Source organism: Aplidium turbinatum, chromosome 14 (assembly GCF_918807975.1).
Source record: "Aplidium turbinatum chromosome 14, kaAplTurb1.1, whole genome shotgun sequence".
In the NCBI taxonomy this organism is placed as follows: Eukaryota; Metazoa; Chordata; class Ascidiacea; order Aplousobranchia; family Polyclinidae; genus Aplidium; species Aplidium turbinatum.
In genome coordinates, this window is record NC_137485.1 from 8678859 (window position 1) to 8698685 (window position 19827).

Genomic DNA, 19827 nt, shown 5'->3' on the forward strand with positions numbered 1-19827 from the left:
TGGACCCCCCCTGCACTATTGTAAGCTACATTACATTCGGCGTCAGGTTTTACCTAGAATATTGTATGAGCGACTTGCAGTATTTTTTCACGATTTGTCAAGTAAATTTGTGTTGTTTGGTGAGATTAAAATTTTCGTTTTTCTTCAACAAGATCTAGGCCTACGACTTGTACGTCTATATAGATTGCCAACTAATTGCAATCGCTTTTTATGTTACATTCGATTAAACTGCTGTCGAAAGATGCGCTAAACCTGAGTCGCATTTGCGTATTTAAGTGAGAGTTATCCTAGCTATTTTGGATATCTAACACTGCGCATGAAAAGTTTTATTATTACGTCAGCATCGAGTAATAATGCAGGACAGCATGAAATTAAAATTATAAAAAATAATTAAAGCGTCTTGTTTTCTAGTTTAGTTACTAATAAATAGGTAATTTAACATTAGGCTATAGGAATTACAAGTTGAACCATTGCGAACAAGAAAAAAGAACAACTAACTATGCAGAGAAGAATTAAAGCTTTTTTAACTAGGTGCATGAACTTTACAGTAATTTCAGTGGTGCTTCTGTGTAAGTGTTGTGCACTAGACTTATCCAGTTTACACAGTGTGTGCACGGGTTTTAGGCAGTAAACGTGTACTATAGTCTAATGGCTACTAAAGCAGTAGCCTACTAACTTTTAATTTGGACAAGCAAGCTCAATACTTTAAAGCAGGAGTTCTTGCCATGGTGCTCGCACTGTTAAAGGCTCAAAATATAGGTTAAATACAATTTATGTATAGGCTACATACAATAAGTGATGTCTACGATGTATTTTATTAAAGCTATTTCTACAATACGTTTCTACCTCTTGGCTCCACTTTTTTGTTGTTTAAATGTTATGTATAACTAAGTGTACCTAACAGACATATGAAACTTATCAACGCCAATGGGTTTTACATTTTCTTTCATGTTAATTTTTGTTAATGCATTTAATTTAACAAAAATAAAAAATGAAGTGTTAAATATATTAACAAAAATTAACAAAAGGAAATAAGAAATGTGTTAAACCCATTGGCGTTGATACGTTTTATATGCCTGTAGGCTAGTACAACAAAGTGAACTCTCTACCAAAGCTCTGCATATGTAACCAGCTGAGTAACCTGTTGAGAGGATATTTTAGGCCGGTGCCAATGAAAAACGCAATGTATCTAAAGAATACCCGATGGTTTCTTCAAGTTTCCGAGCCCCTTGAAAAGGTTCCGGCCCCTAAATTTATCCCGGGCCCGGGTCCAAACGTACCCCTTGGTAATGCTACTGTATGTAACCAAAACAACCCAAGTTCACTGAAATGTTAGAAAGTTAACAAGCACTATAACTTGTTACTTTCGAAAAGGCGAAAACGAATAGACGTTTTAGACATTATTATTAAAATGTCCTAAAGCTACATGTAACTTTAAAGGCTATGATAATGAAAAAATACAACAATTTCACTATTGTAGATTAGTGATGTCGTAAACGCTTTGTTGGAAAGTGGGAGTTGTTTGTAACACTCTTGTGTTATATAGGCTGAGTGTATTAACAACTGGATGAAAAATCGAATTGCAAAAACACAAAGCCTATTATTATTTTATTATTATTAGTATTCATTATTATTATTACTACTATTATTATTATTATTATTATTGTTATTATTATTGTTTTTATTATTATTATTATTTTTATTATTATTATTATTATCATCATTATTATTATTATTATTATTATTAGTATATATTGTTTTATTAGTAATATAGATTCACCCATTCAAGTGGAAGTAGCCTATTCTTTTACTGCATTGCCGCAAAAAAATAATTGGTATTTTACTTCAGGTTTGCAGCTATTCAGCGAAGGCACTGCGCAATGCATAAACACCGGAATAAGCAAACTGTTCGGCGAAATAAGCTATCTGCCGATATACACAGCAGTCTATGAAAGAAGGACTTGCTCTTGGCAATTCAAGCCACCCAGCACTGACGAATTTATTTTGATTATTAAATTGCATTATGTTGTTTCCTACAACCAAAATGATATCATTACCTTGCCAGACTGTGAGTAAATAGTTTATCAAGTTGGTAGTTCTAGATCTAGAATTTTTGTGAATCATATGAAAAACAAAACAAGTTACAATAATTACCTACAACATTCCACATAATCATATTGGTAGGTTAGTCCAAAGCAGGGTTGGCTGATTTAAATCAAATGATTTATATCATTGATTTAAATCATGATTTAAATCAAACAATAGAAATCAAAAAAGTCAATTAAAAAAATCAAATGATTTTTTATTTGCTAAAATAAAAATAAATACATCAACAAACGTTTCACTGCTTCTCTGTAATACAAAAGTTATCTTTAAATACTTAAGGCTATAGGCTATGCATGTTTTAAAAGGCAACTTAGTTTACTTGGCAGTTCACAAACAGTGTTGTTCACTAAACATAGTTTTTGAGCAAGTTTTTTCCACTTTTGGTCTGCTTCAATCAGAAGTTCGCAATCGATTGGGCACTGCAAAAGCTGGCGAGCTTGTATTTATGTACAAACTTCTCAATGCAAAATAAACTGCAATTTTGTGTCATCTGAACTTTTATTGTTTTGGTATGGTACGTCGGTAACATAATTATATTACACAGTTAAACTTTCTTTGCAAAAAGTCTTGTTGTAGGCTATGCATCAGTTGAGCAAAAAAGCAAAGTAATTTGTGCTCAAACGTAAGGAAAGATTTTAGTGTAGTGAGATGACAGTCTGAGACGTACCTCAATCTCGATATGCACATTATGATTTAGTATAAAGCAGTGGCGGATTCAGAAAGTAATTTATGGGTGGTGGTCACAGCGGTAAACCATAATCTCTTCGTGGGAAAATTGTAACGTAAGATTCCCAAATCCGTTCGTCTGCATGCAATGACCCAAAAATAAACACACTTTCGAAACGTCTATTCAAACAGTGTATTCCAGTAAAATTAGCCCGAGGCTATCGAAAATAGGTGTAACGCCTACACCTCTAAAAAAACTGTCACTACAATACAGATTAATTGGATAAAAGACGGAACTTTTGTCCAGCTAGCAAGCACTAAGCCAACAGTTAAATGTGCGGCCAACTTTCAAACAATCATTTTACGAATGACCAGAATAGATATCAATATCTCAAATTCACGTAGAAAGTAACTGTGACGCAATAAATGAAAGACAATTATGAAGTCATTCCAACAGGTGTTTAAGCTGATGTAATATTTCCTGTTTAAACAGGCCCAAACAGGTCCAAACAGGTCTTATGAACGATGGTGCAATTTTGGCACATGCTTTAGGAATTTCCATGACGTAATATTCAGTAGACTTGAACGGTTTTATATGACGTTTGATTTGTACAGAGATTGGCCGTAACATAGCGGCCCCTAGTTATGACAGTCTAACATGGCATAACTAAAAAAGAATTGAAGGACAATCGTGAGCCAATGAATAAAACACACGATACACAAATTTTTTGAATCACTCACGTTTAAGTTAATACGCAAATACAAAGGGCATGCAAAGAATGAACAGCAATAAGAATAAACACGACGATACATGAAATTGGTACCATAGGTACACGCTAAAATGACGCTATATACAATAGTTGCGATAATAACCGACTGTTCCGGGCTCAGACAAGTATCGGCCACCGCAGACAAAACCAGGCTCAAACCCTAACACTTAGGTGTTCTTTACGGGGGCGAGGCACGAAATATCCCTCAACACGTAGTCTACTTTTACTTTCCCCGTACTCTCATCATAGTTGCAGACGGCAACTTTAGCTCTACGAACCATAGGCTTCCCTTTCTTAATTTGTGGAACTACCTCATGCACCCTCCCAAGTTGATACTTCCCACGTTTACCAATGTCTTGGAGAGAACCTACCACTACAAGTTGACCAGGCTCCAAATTCTCGGCCATTTTTAGCCATTTTTTCCGGCCCTGAAGACCTGGCAAGTAAAAATCGATCCATTTATTCCAAAACTGCTGAGAAAGTGACAAATTGAACCGATAATCCCTTCTTAATTGGTCACGATCATGTGGTTGCCCAACAGCACAGTATGGGTCTAAGTATGGGGTCAAAAGTGAGGCAGGGGTGATGACAGTAAAATCCCTAGGGTCGTCACTCAAAGGTACCAAAGGGCGTACGTTCACGATCCGAACGGCACTGCCTGTGTACGTAAGCAGTTCAATAAAATTGGGCTTACGAATTGAAGAGTCCAAAATGTGAAAAAAGTATTTGGTCACATCAGCCATGAAACCAAATCTTTCAAGCCGAAATCTAGCCAAGACATCTGCCAGAGGGTTTAACAAGTCAGACAATTCAGGACAAGAAGACATTACATCATTTACACAAGTTCCTCGGAATTCAGATTGTTTTAAAGCCTTCTTCTTTAAATCAGCAGCTCTATCTGACGCCAACACAAAATTGTTAGGTAAATCAATAACTTCCTTCAACGGAACAGGTATCTCAAATCGACCATCTTTCAACTCAATATTCGGTTCGACAAGTTCTCTAGCCAAATTATCATTGCGAGACAATTCACAGGTTTCATTTTGCAAAGTCAAATCCTGAATGACTTTATTCAGGTCTGCTATTTCCATATCACGAGACTCAATTTTACGCTGAAAGCCAGAGATGACATCCGACTCTGAAGACGTCTGCACTCTGCACACTTTAGCAACGCTTTCAACTAAGGGTGACTTACCACCACAAGCCAACCAACCGAGAGGAGTGAGTAAAGCATGCGGTTCACTGCGATTTTCACCAACACGTTCTTCTTTTGCCCACATCAAATAAGCGTTGTCATTGCCAATCAGTACATCTACAGTACTACAATCATTCAAATGAAACATATTCACGTCATGAAAATGACGGAAACCACTTAAATCTTGTTTATGAGGTAAAGTTTTAACATCGTCAGCCCAAGCTGGGTTAACCACCGAGGTTATATCACAAAACAGTTCATCAGTCTCTAACGACTGGATGTTGAGTTTAACAAGGTCAGCACAAGTAGGTTTCTGACCAGCCAGAGTATCTATTTTAAACGACGCTTTATCATACGGTTTAAGACCAAGTTCGCACACCAAGTCACTCGAAACAAAGGTCAACTGCGAACCAGGATCATGCTGACAATACACCAACTTCGATTTGCCAGTCATTGGATTCAAAACACGAGCAGCAGTAACGCGGTTAAAGGCTGCTTTAACATTTCCAATCTTAACATTACGCACAGGAACTCTGGCACCAGCATCATCTTTACCGACCGAATCCAGAGAATCACGTGACGTCACATAAAAATCATGCAGAAGAAAATAGTGTTTCCTATCGTTGGTAGGTCCACACTTACGACAGTTATTTGCATGATTACAGTCCTTAACCATATGCTGGCGCAAACAGTTCAAGCATTTTCCAGCTTTCACAATGACATCTCTCCGACCTTTAGGTGTCAAGCGCAAAAATTCTTTACAATTAGACAAAAAATGATATTCAACTTGACCACGTGACGAACAACAAAAACATGCCGGTATGTCACTACGTCTGGCCACACCGCCGCGCGGTGCGCCAACAGCAGTCGAGTACTGCGAACTCCCTGAAATCACATTATCATGGGGTTTTACCGACGTCTGCCTAACCGGACATGAAGGCAATTTTCCTTTGCCAAACTTTTTAAAATGCTGCGACTCACCAGAATCGCCCATTAGCATAATGCTAAAATCAGTCGACTTGCGCGTTTCCTCCCGTACTACAAAATCAAACAAACTCTGAAAAGTAGGTTCCTCAGTGCTACCATACTGATCACCTAAAAAGTCAAGATAACGCTGCTTAGCGTCAAACGGGAGTCGCTTAGCCAAATCCAAAACAAAACGTCCTTCTAATTTATCACGCTGACCATAAGCTTTCGCGTAAAGCAAACACTGCGACAATTCATCTTTAAACTCTTTCAAATCACTGGAAGAGATAGAAGTCAATTTGCTACCATAGCGATACTTTCTAATTTCTGGTTCTGCGAAAAGACCTCCACGAACTCCAAAACGTTGGGACAAGCGAGCTAACGACATTTCTATCCTGTCTTCCTCTGACAAGCCAGGAGTGTCAGAAACCAAATTAGCAATCGTTTGTGCAGCTGTTCTAACACAAGCTGCTTGCAACAAAGTCAAACGAGTTCCCTTAAAGGGCGAAGCTGCCATCAAGGCCATAACACGATTTTTAAAGAAGACAAATGGCATATTATTACCATCGTAACCAATCAAGGCCGCCTTATCGAAGAACGTCCTACTATTTTGGTATTCAAAAAAGCAATCCTTCTGTTGAGAACTCGATTTAGCGGGAGAAGACAAGCTATATCCCTTAATGGGCTGAGTGGGCTCAGTCACATGCACAGCCCGATCACGATCCTCACATACGTTAAAATCAGGAGACACGATACGCCTCTCACAACCACCCAAATTACGTGTAGCTGGGCGATCAAAAACTAGCGGCGCTGAAAACTGTGAAGGGGGCAAAGCATTACTGCTAATGGCGGCCCCGTGACCTGTACGCTCTGGGGGAGGAGTTCGGTTGTAATTTGCAGACCTTGGCTCTACAGCCTTCGGAAGATCCTTAGCCGCGGCCCTGAGACCTCTTGAAACAGCTTGAAAAGATGTGGATTGTACTGGTCCACTTACAGATTGAACAGGCGTCTGGAAAAGGTTAGGTAAATTAAACTGCGATTGATGTTCACTTCTGGAATGCCTAGAAGAGCCCTTCCTAGAGCTACGCCGGGAGCCCAACTCAGAACGATATTCAGCTAAAACTACCTCTTTACGTTGTTCAGCCCTCAACTGAGCGTCTTTGAGTGCGAACTCAGCAGCTCTGGCTTCGGCCTGAGCTCTCGCGGCAGCCTCAGCTCGTACGGCCTCAGCTCTCGCGGCGGCCTCAACTCGTATGGCTTCAGTTCTCGCGGCGGCCTCAGCAGCTCTCGCTTCGGCCTCAGCTCTCACGGCGGCCTCAGCAGCTCTTGCTTCGGCCTCGGCTTGTATCTGGAGCTCCTCTCGTCTTAGCTGTAGGTTAATTTGTGCAACTATCCGTGACGAGCTCTCAGACATCCTAGTGCTTACATTTGAGGCGCTATCCTCAGGATGTATGTCAGCATCCAACCTATCTGAGAACTCACTTTCTTTTTGTTCGAAGTTATTTTTTAACGAGTTAAATTCGGGATCTACCCTATCACGAAGTTCTGCCAAGATTGCAGAGTTAAAAATTTTACTCAAGAGAGCATGGAAATGCCGTAATTCCTCTTCTAAAGTAGATAACTTAGATCTAAAAATTAACAGTTCCTGCTTATCACTCAAAGAACCTAGGGCTACAGAAAGTTCCCCAATTTGAGTCAAAATATCCCGTCTAAGATGCCGGGCCTCTCGAACTGACTTGGCCTCATCGTTATTGGGCCCCTCCCCAGAATGGCCTGCCCGACCGCAAAGAACATCATCAGGCTTAAACTCAGTCGAGTCTACGGCGGTCGAGTCCCTGTCGCCACCGAGTGTAGACATATTAAATGTTAGGGCTAAATTTAACAATTAAAAAAAATTAAGTTACACAAACACACAAATTACAGTAGTTATAAAAAACTTAACTGCAAAGACCGTAAAAATACAAAAAAGAATTTAAATGCACGATACCGTAGCTGTACGAGTATGTGAAGTCCAAACGTCCACAAAACTTGCTTGGATTCTTCCACTTGAATCTTCAAGCACAGATGGATTGCGTTTAATCTTCTTTCTTGCCAATAAATGTCAAAGTTATTTTTCTTCTGTACCAAACTGAGAAGAAATGTCTTTACTTTTTAGCTTTAAGTTCTTCAGTTGCCTACCGAGAAGAAATGTCTTTAATTTTCTTTGCTTCTTTAGACTACCAACCAATAAGATCTTCTTTTATTATTTCTTTGCTTCTAAGTGCTTCTTAGCCTACCAACTACAAACTTCGTCTTTTATTTTTTATGCTTTTAGTGCTTCTTGGCCTACCAGCTAACAAGAACTCGTCTTTTATTTTTTATGGTCACAGCGGTAAACCATAATCTCTTCGTGGGAAAATTGTAACGTAAGATTCCCAAATCCGTTCGTCTGCATGCAATGACCCAAAAATAAACACACTTTCGAAACGTCTATTCAAACAGTGTATTCCAGTAAAATTAGCCCGAGGCTATCGAAAATAGGTGTAACGCCTACACCTCTAAAAAAACTGTCACTACAATACAGATTAATTGGATAAAAGACGGAACTTTTGTCCAGCTAGCAAGCACTAAGCCAACAGTTAAATGTGCGGCCAACTTTCAAACAATCATTTTACGAATGACCAGAATAGATATCAATATCTCAAATTCACGTAGAAAGTAACTGTGACGCAATAAATGAAAGACAATTATGAAGTCATTCCAACAGGTGTTTAAGCTGATGTAATATTTCCTGTTTAAACAGGCCCAAACAGGTCCAAACAGGTCTTATGAACGATGGTGCAATTTTGGCACATGCTTTAGGAATTTCCATGACGTAATATTCAGTAGACTTGAACGGTTTTATATGACGTTTGATTTGTACAGAGATTGGCCGTAACAGGTGGGCCTAGGAAATATCTTGGTGGGCCTTCACCAGTAATGCCACGGCGGGCCAGCATACAAAAACTTAGTGTTACCGAATATCTCTTACAAATGCTGTGAAATAGTGATGCTACACCAGACAATTTAGTGCCACTTGGTTATTCTAGGGTTAAACATTAATATGTTTTTGTTTCAAGAATCTGATTTTGGGTGGGCCCACTGTCAATCTGGGTGGGCCTGTACCAATCAGGCCCACCCGGTAGATCCGCCCCTGGTATAAAGCAACATATCACACCTACTTAAAAATATGTGCAATAGCGTGACGCGACAATTTATCTAAAGACAATTTATCGAACGACAGTTCATAGAATGACAGTTTATCGAAAGACAGTTCATCGAACGACAATTCATCGAAACGACAGTTCATCGAAACGACTGTTTATCGAAACGACAGTTCATCAAACGACTGTTTATCGAAACGACAGTTTATCGAACGACGAAGCACATATGCAATGGAATACTCAGGGGTTAGGGGCTAGGGGATAATGGTTAGGGTTTAGGGGTTACTGGTTAGTGCTTAGTGATTAGGGGTTAGGTTTTCGATTAACTGTCGTTCGGTAAATTGTCGTTCGATAAACTGTTGTTCGATTAACTGTCGTTTCGATAAACTGTGGTTCGATTAATTGTAGTTCGATAAACTGTCGTTCTATAAACTGTCGTAGTACCGTGCAATAGACACTAGACAGGCTAGCCTACAATGTGATAATAAAAATGATTAAACACTTGCAAAGCAAAGCCTTTTAATCAATCAAGGGGTTAAAAATAATTCTGCTATCTTACTAAAATGATCTCTTCCCCCAAGTAGACTCGACGCTTTTTTATATAAAAAAAAATCCAAAAAATCTGATTTAAATAAAAAAAAACGATTTAAATCAAAAAAATCCGATTTTTTTGATTTTTTTTTTTTAAATCATGATTTTTTCCAACCCTGTTCCAAAGTAAGCTATAGCCAGCGGTTCTCAACCGGGGGGGGGGGGGGGGCGAAGCTATTTCAGAAGGTTCGTGAAAGTTTCCGAGTTCGCAGCATGATTGATAAACTACATTGTTTAAAATTTGGTTGTGCTTTATTTGTGCATTACATTGATTGTAGGCTAGGTTTTGTTTGTTTGTGCAACCTTCTGAGCAACAGAAAAAACGCAAAACGAGCAAAACTTTGATGATCCCAAAAGACGTTAATAATGATTTCATGATCACGTTAGTAAATACGAAGTTTTAATGAGTGGAGTGTTTAAAACATAATATAGCCTAACTTATAAGCTGCACAGTCTAAGTGATCCGTAACCATTGGCTACTCCATCTTCTTTCATTCTACATATTTTAAAAACATTTCGACCTAACTTTATTCATTTTTTTTTTTAACCCTTAACATACCAAGCGGGGTCTCGTAGGGACCCCAGAGGTGAATTTTTTTATCTCCCGCCTTATCTATAGCAACAATTTTTCTCCTTATCTGTGTATGTGTCATAAATTTAAGCAAGTTCAGTATAGTGCAACAAAAATTAAAAAATTATTTGAAACATATGCAAAAAACAGCATAACGTTACCTGGGGTCCTGATGGGACCCCCCTTGGTATATTAGGTTACAAATGCTGAATGTTATCCAGTTAACTTCACGCGAAAAATGGCCTTACATTTTGCCAGAGTTTGAGAATTTGATGACAAATCAACACGTGGTCAAAGAAATGAAAATGCTAAACTTGCAGCTTTTCGGGAAATTTGTGATGGATTTGTAGAAAACTGAAAAAAAATCTATAAGCCATTTGAAGAAGCAACGGTAGATGAAAAATTAGTCTCTTTCCGAGGGAAATTTCCAATGAGACAGTACATGCAGGCCTGGATTTAGGGGGGGCAGAGGGGGCAGGTGCCCCGAGCCCCCCGACTTTTGAAGGGCCCCCCTACGTGGAAAAAATGTGATTTTGTGTTGTTATTTTTTCTTCCTTTCAGCCTTTGAAGCTTCTGAAAAATGCTGTGCAGTGCTGGATTGATGCTACTGTAGACGCAGAGGTGGTTTTTCGCGCCGTAGGCTTGAAAACAATTTTTGCAGGGGGCACCCCGATCTAAAAGTGCCCCGGGCCCCCCATCAGCTAAATCCGGCCCTGAGTACATGAAATCAAAACCAGCAAGATAGGGAATTAAAGTGTGGGCAGCTGAAGACGTGAAAACCACTAACCTGTATAATCTCCAAGTCTATACTGGAAAACTTCTTGGGAGTGCACCAGAGAAAAATCAAGGACGTCGGGTTGTGTGTACTGTGTGACATAATGAAATCACTGTTTGCAACTGCAAGAAGTGTTACCACAGGTATTTTTTGTACATCAGTGCCAACTGCAGAATTTTTGCTCTAGAAAAATATCACCAAGACAGGAACACTGAGCAAAAAAGTCAGATATTCCGGAAGTTGCGAAGGGACGATATGTTTTATCGTCAAACTTTATCTTTTCAGATAAACTGTCAGTTGTAAGCTATGTGCCTAAAAAAACAAGACGGTTCGTTTACTATCTTCTCAGTATCTTGATGATTCACTATCTAATGAAGATCACAAGAAACCCAACATGATACTTGAATAATATAACTGCACAAAAGGCGGAGTGGATGATGCAGACAAGTTGGTGAGTGAATATTTTTGTGCGCAGACGAATGTCAAGATGGCCTTTCCGACTTTTTATGAACGTGCTTGACATTGGAGTCCTGAGTTCCTATATCACTTGGGGGTGTTCAAAAACAGAGACTAGAACAGTAGAAAATCTAATCGAGGATATTATTTCTTGATGGAGTTAGGCAAAGAATTGACGAAACCTAATGTCTTGCACAGAGCATGTAATCCATCTGGTTTTCAGCTTCACATCGTTAGAGCTATTGATGGTATGGGAGTTTCTGTAACTCGAAACACTGATCGAAGCTTCAAATATATTCTTAACGTCAAGGCAGCTAGTGAGACGGAAGAGAAGAAGATGTTTTCAAAGTCCTTGAAACAACTATAGAAAAGTTAACATTATATTCTCCAAATGCAAACGTTTCCTTTGCGAACAGCACCGAGTCACCAACACAACTGTGACAAGTGCAAAAGAATGTGAAGATGACAGTGAATGAACTGTGTGTTTATGAATATGATCCTTTGTTTAAGTAATTTGTAGAAACACATATATTATACTGTATGTGATGCTAAGATGTGTGATGCTAAACTTTTAGTTTTTATAACACTTGGGGTAAAAACAGGGATTTGTTACAGTGTCATAAAAATGGCATCTGCTTTACTTACAATTTCAGCAATCTTCCTTTGTTACATAGGCTGTATAAACTGTAATCTAAGTAGCCTAAGGATGAAGAAAGTAGACTACAAGTTGGCTCTTGTGCTTTAGTGTGCCAGTATACTGATTGTATGTATTGTGAGAGAACGCAAAACTGGCTCAGCCAATTTGTCGTTTGTCATTTCCAAGGAAGAATGGCCTCCTTCATCCCCAAACCTGAACCCCCTAGACTTTGGCATCTGGTCTGACCTGGTGAGCAGGGTTTCGACTAAACACCACCAAAGTTTGGAAGCGCTGAAGGCTAATCTGAAAAAAGAATGAGCCAAAATACCTCAAAAAGCTATTCATGACTCTTGCAGGTCCTTTTCGAAGCGTCTCCGACTTATTATCGACGCAAATAGCCGACACAATGAGTAAAACTTGTTTTTTTCAAATATTTATTTATTTGACAATAATATTATATGTTTATTACTCAATTTTTATCTACCATTTGTTAAATACACTTGTTTGAAGTTCTAATGTTAATTATTGATGACTCTGTATATACTGTATACTTTAAGCAATAAAAATGATGGGGTCCTTGGAGGACCCCACCTTGGTAAACGACGTTGGTGAACTAGGCTTGGTATGTTAAGGGTTAAATTGTGTTAATGAAAAAATTTCAAAACTTTAAAATTATAGGGGGCACGTGTACCTTGCTCCATTTAGAGTTAAAAGCGTCGCTAGTGAACATGTCGAACCAAGGTTCCAGTCACTCCATTGCCAAGGACTACGAGCCGTTACTGATGTCGATTTTCACGAAGCTAAGAGACAATTTGAGTTTGCTTTTTGAGGGAAAAACGGTGATAGCCTAACTTTGTAAACTTGGCTTCTATGGTTTATCCATAATATTGAAGTCATACTTCATTTGTTTAGCAACTGTATTGCCAAAGCAAACGCTCTATTATGGACAGCCTTTCATATGTATGAAATATGTGATGTATACCAGTGAATCATCTTACGACTGCTTGCAAAAAATAAAAAATCTTCATTGCCCTGAAGTTGACCTGAAGCTAATCAATCTTCCCATTCGCTTGTCGGTGGTATCCATTCCGGAACATGCTCCCTGGTCAGAGTTGGTTTATTATACCAATTTTCAACTAACATACTTGTTTGCATTCTGTACAAAGAGTGGTACAGGTGAGTTTGCAGTAAATATATAAGATGTTGTGTGAATTGACCAAAATTTCTGCTTTGAAGTCTGCAGTTATCGCACGATTTTTTCCGTAAGTTGCAAGTCATGGCGATTATCCCTTGACTGCATTTTTGACAAGAATCACTTGCGTGTCCGGATGCTAGAACGTGGCAATAATACACCAAACAAATGATTGATTAAAGTTCCGAAAAACTTGCACATTTAAAACGTTAGTAGCCTATCACAATCGTCAGAAGAGACTTACAGCAGCTTTGTGTTTTTGCCAGAAAACAATTTTAGCTGAAATGGGCCCGTGGACCAAATTCTTAATGCAAATACCGAGCTTTTGACACTCAGTAGGCTACAGATAAGCAAAAGAGGGCCAAGTCTCTACTATTAGCTTGCTTTTACTTATGTCATTTGCATTCCCATAAACTAGGCCTCTACTTTAGCCCACGTACAGCACCGACCTAGTTTTGCTCACCTTTTCTATAATGGTCAAAAACACGTCCTTGAACATCTAGTTTAGCCTACTTCTGGTTATTTTAATGGGTTCTATTTCAGTTATTACAACAATTCTTGCTAATTGTGCCAGGAATGAGCTCTGCGGCAAGATTTCTTTACGTAAACCATTTGATGTTTGTTCTGTATTAGGCTAGATATATTTTGCTGGGCAGAGCTTTTTGGAATGTTAAGCGCAGTCAGTATTTTCACTGTAACTGCACTGATAAGTTTTTCAAACTTAGTTGTTCAATAAACAATTAGTATAAAAGTTTTTTTTACACAAGCCCGTATCTGTTTAGGAGAAAACCAAACGAATGAAGTGCATGACGTCATATTGCAATTTGAAAATGAGCAGAATCACCATGAAGTAATCGAGAAGCACAAAGAAGTGTTGTACAACCAAAACGGAGAAATAGTGGACAGCTTAGGTCAAGTTGTTGATTCAAAACCGGAAAACACGAATTACGACTCCACTCCTACTGTTTTATTCATTGTCTTTGTTATTTTGAGTGTAATCGTGATAACGACTCTTTACTTCAAAATAAGGTGAGCCCCTCTTTACCCCACGATAAATAACCGACGTTATTTATTTTGAGTAAATAATATTATTAAACAACGTAACTTTAATATAAGTCTCCCAGGTGAATCATCAAGTCTGATTCCCCATGAGGTTGGGTTGATATTGAAAAACAACTACGTTTTCTTGTAGGCTACGATACATTTGATAAACAGTAGCCTACTTGAATCGAATTTAATTTATTTTTTACTGCTGGTAAAAAGATCTGGAAAATTAAATAGTAAAAACACGAGTAGGCTAATTTAAGCAAAATAAAATGTTTAAAATCTGCCAGGGATGTACGTATACGCTGCAAATTCTACGCCGCATGTATGCGGCGTAGACTTTTTGCTTGCGCTAACGCTTGCGGCCACATTTTTTAGGATAGTTTGCGCATGAGGCTACGCCGTAAAGTTTTCGCGGTTTTTTAGCGCATAGCGTCAACGCATACTTTTCAATGTATTTTTTTCGCTACAACACGCCAATACCTTCCAGCGCTGCAGTTGAAAAAATGTTTTCAATGGGCAAAGACATATTGGAACCAAAACACAGCAAAATGTCAGATGAACACTTTCAGATGCTTGTGTTTCTTCGTGGCAATTCAAAATAAAACTTGTTTGTTTCGAGTAGTTTATACCGTGTGAATGTTTGACACCTATAGCAAACAAAATGAGTTTACGCTAGTGTATGCGCTGACGCTGACGCCGTCAACTTTTTTTACAAGTTACGTTGACGCATACGGCGTATATGCTGACGGCGTCAATATTTTTTGTATGCGCGTACATCACTGAAATCTGCATCAGTGAAATTAGGTTTTAAAACCGTTCTGTTTGAAGTAGCCTAGCCTAAGTGGCTAGGTCTAATATTTAGTAGGTTTGCCCACTCTTTGAAAGCATTTTTTTGTGATTTGATGTTTGCTATATCTACTGTAGGAAGGACGTGTTTAGAAAATGTCGAAAAGGATGACAGTCATAAATCTAATAAGGTTGTCTAACGAAGAAAAAATGTAATGGCAACAATAAAAACTTTCTGCCAGGTGTTTTTTCATTCTCATGTTGAAAAGCGTTAGTGAAGAATTAAATGGAATCTCCGATATAATTGAGTCTTTTGCTTTTTGTGTCCTTTTGTTGTAGGCAATTATAAAAAACAAACGCAATTTCGCTTAAGTGACGTAGATTTCAGTTATACTGTAGCCTAGTGATGCAAGCCGCGCCGCGCCGCGTGCGCGGCCGCTTATGACTTTTTCGCCGCGTGCCGCGCCGCGTGGAAAGTTGAAATGAAAAAGCCGCGCCGCACCGTTTGCCGCGTGAACTTTCAAGAAATTAAACTTTCGTAAACTTTTAACTTTTCAAGAAAATCAGTTATGAAACTTCAAATTGAAATTGGAAACACGGATCAGTTTTTTTTCGGAAACCCTAAGCTGGAAAGCTCAAAGCTATGCTGCAAATGGCTTGCAGTTGACAGGGTTTTTGGGGCTGGCTTGTGAGGAAGCTGTACGAGTGTTTTTGGTTAATAGCCTAGCTGATAAGCTCAATTACCAGGCTATAGGCCTAGCGCAACTACCGCATTAGTTACTGTAACAGTTAGCCTAGTGAGTTCAGGCTATAAGTTTTACTCTTGACATCTTGTCTGTCTGTGTAGTGCAGGGACGGGCAACATACGGCCCGCGACGGGATTTTGAGCGGCCCGCAAACAGTTCCCTCTCTTTACTTGATAATGTGGCCCGCGGCCACACTCTGCCGCAATCACTCACTACTTGCTTACTACGTCAAATAATACTGACTGTTAGTTATTCTTTAGTTGTTTGTGTTCTTTGACTCTTTGTTTTCGGTTTTTAGTCAAGTGACAAGCATATTATGTTACGTCATAAACAGGCCCTTCCATCCTTTTTCTTTGTCTCTTGTAAGAATCTCCTTCAGTCTCAAACCTCGCCTCAAGCCGGAAAAATAAATCAAAGTGAAATTTGGCTAAGTAGTGTAATAATTAAACGGAGAACGTATGCAAATAATAGTGACTGTTAGTTATTCTTCAGTTCTTTGTGTTTTTAGATTCTTTGTTTTCAGTTAAAATTAGATTATGAATTTACAATAAATATTTTCCCATTGATTTTGCCAAGAAACGTAAGCAGTATAGGCCTTATGTTTGCTTTGCAATGAAAGTGTTACCGAAATCGACCACAGATGTCTCACTAACTTCAGCAGCTATTGAAGAACATTACGCTAATTGTTGATAAATTCATTAAATACTGTTTTTGATCTCTATGCTTTAAACTTCAAGTTTACATTACATACGATTTATTTCTTGTCTAAGTAGATAAATACGCGATTAATGTAGCAATTCGTGAATCCGGCCCGCCAAGTACTTCATTTTCCCATATCTGGCCCGCCGACTGGAGAAGTTGCCCGCCCCTGGTGTAGTGTGTAGTTCATACAGCCACTGACATTAAAATTGCATTATTGCTTACAAAAACTGTTCAAAAGTCCTGATACTGGATCCAGGAACATTCTATTTGAAAAAGCATGATGTCTTAGAACTTAAATGCATTGCTGGTAAGAGAATATGATCTGGTTAGCCTAGTCATTATAGTGCACAACTGTACTGGTAGGTTACTGGTACCAGTTATATGCCTTGGGTACTTTTTGCCATAATTGACTTTCTAAAAAATAACGCGTAAAACATTTTTTGAAAATTTTGTAATTTGCGGTGTGCGGTGCGGTGCAGTGTTAAAGTTCCAGATAAATTGCGGTGTGCGGATAGGTGATTCAGTTGCGGTGCGGTGTGCGGATAAAAATTTTGGGTTTGCTGCATCTCTACTGTAGCCTACTACGCCTTCCATTTATAGGCCACAGCATTTAGCACGACGCTCTAAAGATTCTAACAGGGATATCTATAACTACGGGATTGGAAACTCTATCCAGTGCTATACATCAGTAGGGTCATCACATTACTACGACTACAGAAAGATTAACAAAATAAAATATCGACTAAAAGATATACAAAATTCGATTTTACAATAATAATACAAAATTTACATTCACATTAAAGCTTAATTGATTATAAAAGTACATTTACGCTGCTAGAAAAAAAATGATGAATCCAAAAAATGAAAGAATGCAACGAGTCCAAAAACCACCTACTGTTGTTCTTTAGCATTTTGCGTGCTGCAAATCGGATCAGAAGTAAATGAGGAGTGTTCAGCAATCAGTGAAATATGCTGTTGTATCATCAACTTGTTCACAGACCAATCTAGTACGAAACCAATACGTTTACGATGTCATCAGAACTTAAACCAATAGCCATTCTGGAAATTTTTTAAGCACCAAACAAAATACATCATGACTGCACTAACGGAATACAAACAAATAAACAAACCAGGCAAGCGTAGTCCTTACAATTTACTGCATGTGAATTGATTGTTACACTTTTGGTTGTTTGTTAACCTACTACTTGCTGCCCTTTGAGGTCAATTTATGTGATTATTTATCAAAGCAGCGCCCAAAGAAAAGTGACCCTACTGGTGTAGTGTAGTGTAGCTACTATATATGCAGTGTAGTGTAGTGTAGTGTAGTGTATGCAGTGTAGCCTATATATAATGAAATTATTTCTTGTTGCAGGAAACACAAGGATACGTTGTTTTCGTTGCTCAACTTTTTTCCAAGACCAACGAGTTTTGACAATATTGCTGATCAAGGAAGAAATCAAAACGCAACTGCAAGCAGACTTGACAGAAAAAAGAAGTGTTGCCGCGTTGATAATAAATATTCATCGAATGAGAGATGCGAAGGCAGAGCCGAAGAAATGTATAGCAGTGCAGTTTTTTCTGAGGCACCTGAGAACTCTGCTCTTTATGAAACATTAAGAATCCCATCAACTATTGAAAACGAAACAAGTGAACTCAACAGCTCCATTCCGGAAAAAGGCACTCATACAATTGAGACAACGAGCGAAGAAGTTTGCAAAAGTTCCACTGGACATCTTTCTGCATTCTCTGCTTCCAATGAATCCTCTTCCCTCATATCAGATGCCTACATTACGTCCAACGAAGACCGATTTGAAAATGCTGCTGAATCTGTAGTGAGGAGAGATGAAGAGCTATTGAGAGCTGTTAGTCACGAGCCATTGGTTATTCCGTGCCAGACGAAGCGTGTAATATGTCACTCCTCCAGTATCAAAAAAGTAATTTCGATAGAAAACATTCCAGACAAAAACGTCAAAAAAGAGCAGAATACTGAGAGTAGTATGGAAGGTTTTAATTGTGAACCACTTGACCTGTCTATTTGTGCTAAAAAGAAATAACTTTATTTCAACATTTGGTATATTTTGTCTGTTGAATTAACTTGCTAGATTAATCAAAGACCTAATCTGTAGATAAATGCAGGCTATTTGGCAAGCTAGAATACGTAGGCTACAAGTTAGTAGTAACTACTAACTAGTAGGCTAACTAGTAAGGTAAATGGAATTTAAATCAGATAGGGTAATTTACACTATATTTAAAGCGAGTAGTAGCACTAAACCGGTGTGAAACAATGCACTAGAACACAAGCCAGTATCTGTTTAGGAGAAGACCAAACCAATAAAGTGCATGACGTTGTATTGCAATTTGAAAATGAGCAGAATCGCCATGAAGTTATCGAGATAGTGGTGTATGTAGAAAACGTTCGTGATCAGGGGTTGAAAAAGATGTGTAGGCCATGAGGCTAAGTCCATGAGTTAAGTTTAAAAAAAAATATTGTCAGTAGCCTACCGGTAACCTACTTTTATTCTGCGGCTGAAACAAAGGCAATGTAATTGCAGGCCAACTGATAATGAGGGCTATAAGGTGGTCATGCAAAATCAACCAAAGTTACGTTTTTTTTTATCAAATGCATATAGATTTATCGATTTAGTTAGTGGGGAGTTCAAGGCAGGCTATATAGCCACGTAAGCTATAGGCTATAGCATAGCCTACCAACCAGTGGATATGTAAATATAAGCTTTAATAAATAGGACAGCGTTTGCTTCATAGTCTACTTAGCTTAGTAACTGCGTAGCCGAGTGGTAAGAACGTCTGCGCGACGTTCGTATAGGACGTGGGTTCGACACCGCTCCAGAGCACGCGGCTGTTGTTACAGACGGTTGTTCGCCTGGTCAAACGTCATGTAGAAACCGTTCGGGTCTACTGAATATTACGTCATGGAAATTCCTAAAACATGAGCCAAAATTGCACCATCGTCCGTAAGACTCGTGTCAATCCTGTTGAAACCGGTTTAAACATGAAATGTTGCGTCGCCTTTGAGTTATCACAAATTTTTCTGATTCATTCTCGAAGTTGTTTGTTGGAAGTCGGTCGCACATTTAACTGGTTTATTTGGTGCTTGCTAGCTGGACAAATTCTCCGTCTTTTATCCAAGTAATCTGTATCGTAGTGACAGTTTTAGAGGTGTAGGCATTGCATACCCATTTCGATAGCCGCGGGCTAATTTTACAGGAATACACTTTAAGAATAGACGTTTCAAGGAGTGTTTCCTTTCGGTCACTATATGCAGACAAACGGATTCGGGAACTTTATGTTACAATTTTCCCACGAAGAGATTATGGTTTACCGCTGTGACCAGCTGTGTCTTGGCAAAGGCACTTAATGACAAGCCAAAATAAGGGGAGCAGCTGACTCGAAGACTACAGGGTGCAGACGAAGTCCTTGA

At 38.7% G+C, this 19827-nt stretch overlaps 1 protein-coding gene across 1 annotated transcript; it reads left to right on the forward strand.

Annotated features, from left to right (window-relative positions):
• Positions 1-451: 451 nt before the first annotated feature.
• LOC145783329 (uncharacterized) lies at positions 452-18453 on the forward strand. The gene is made up of 5 exons (XM_082595174.1): positions 452-569; positions 1850-2068; positions 12828-13091; positions 13890-14136; positions 17761-18453. Exons 1-5 carry the CDS (start codon positions 500-502, stop codon positions 18440-18442), a joined length of 1482 nt encoding a protein of 493 aa, XP_082451300.1. The 5' UTR covers positions 452-499; the 3' UTR covers positions 18443-18453.
• The last annotated feature ends 1374 nt before the right edge of the window (positions 18454-19827 follow it).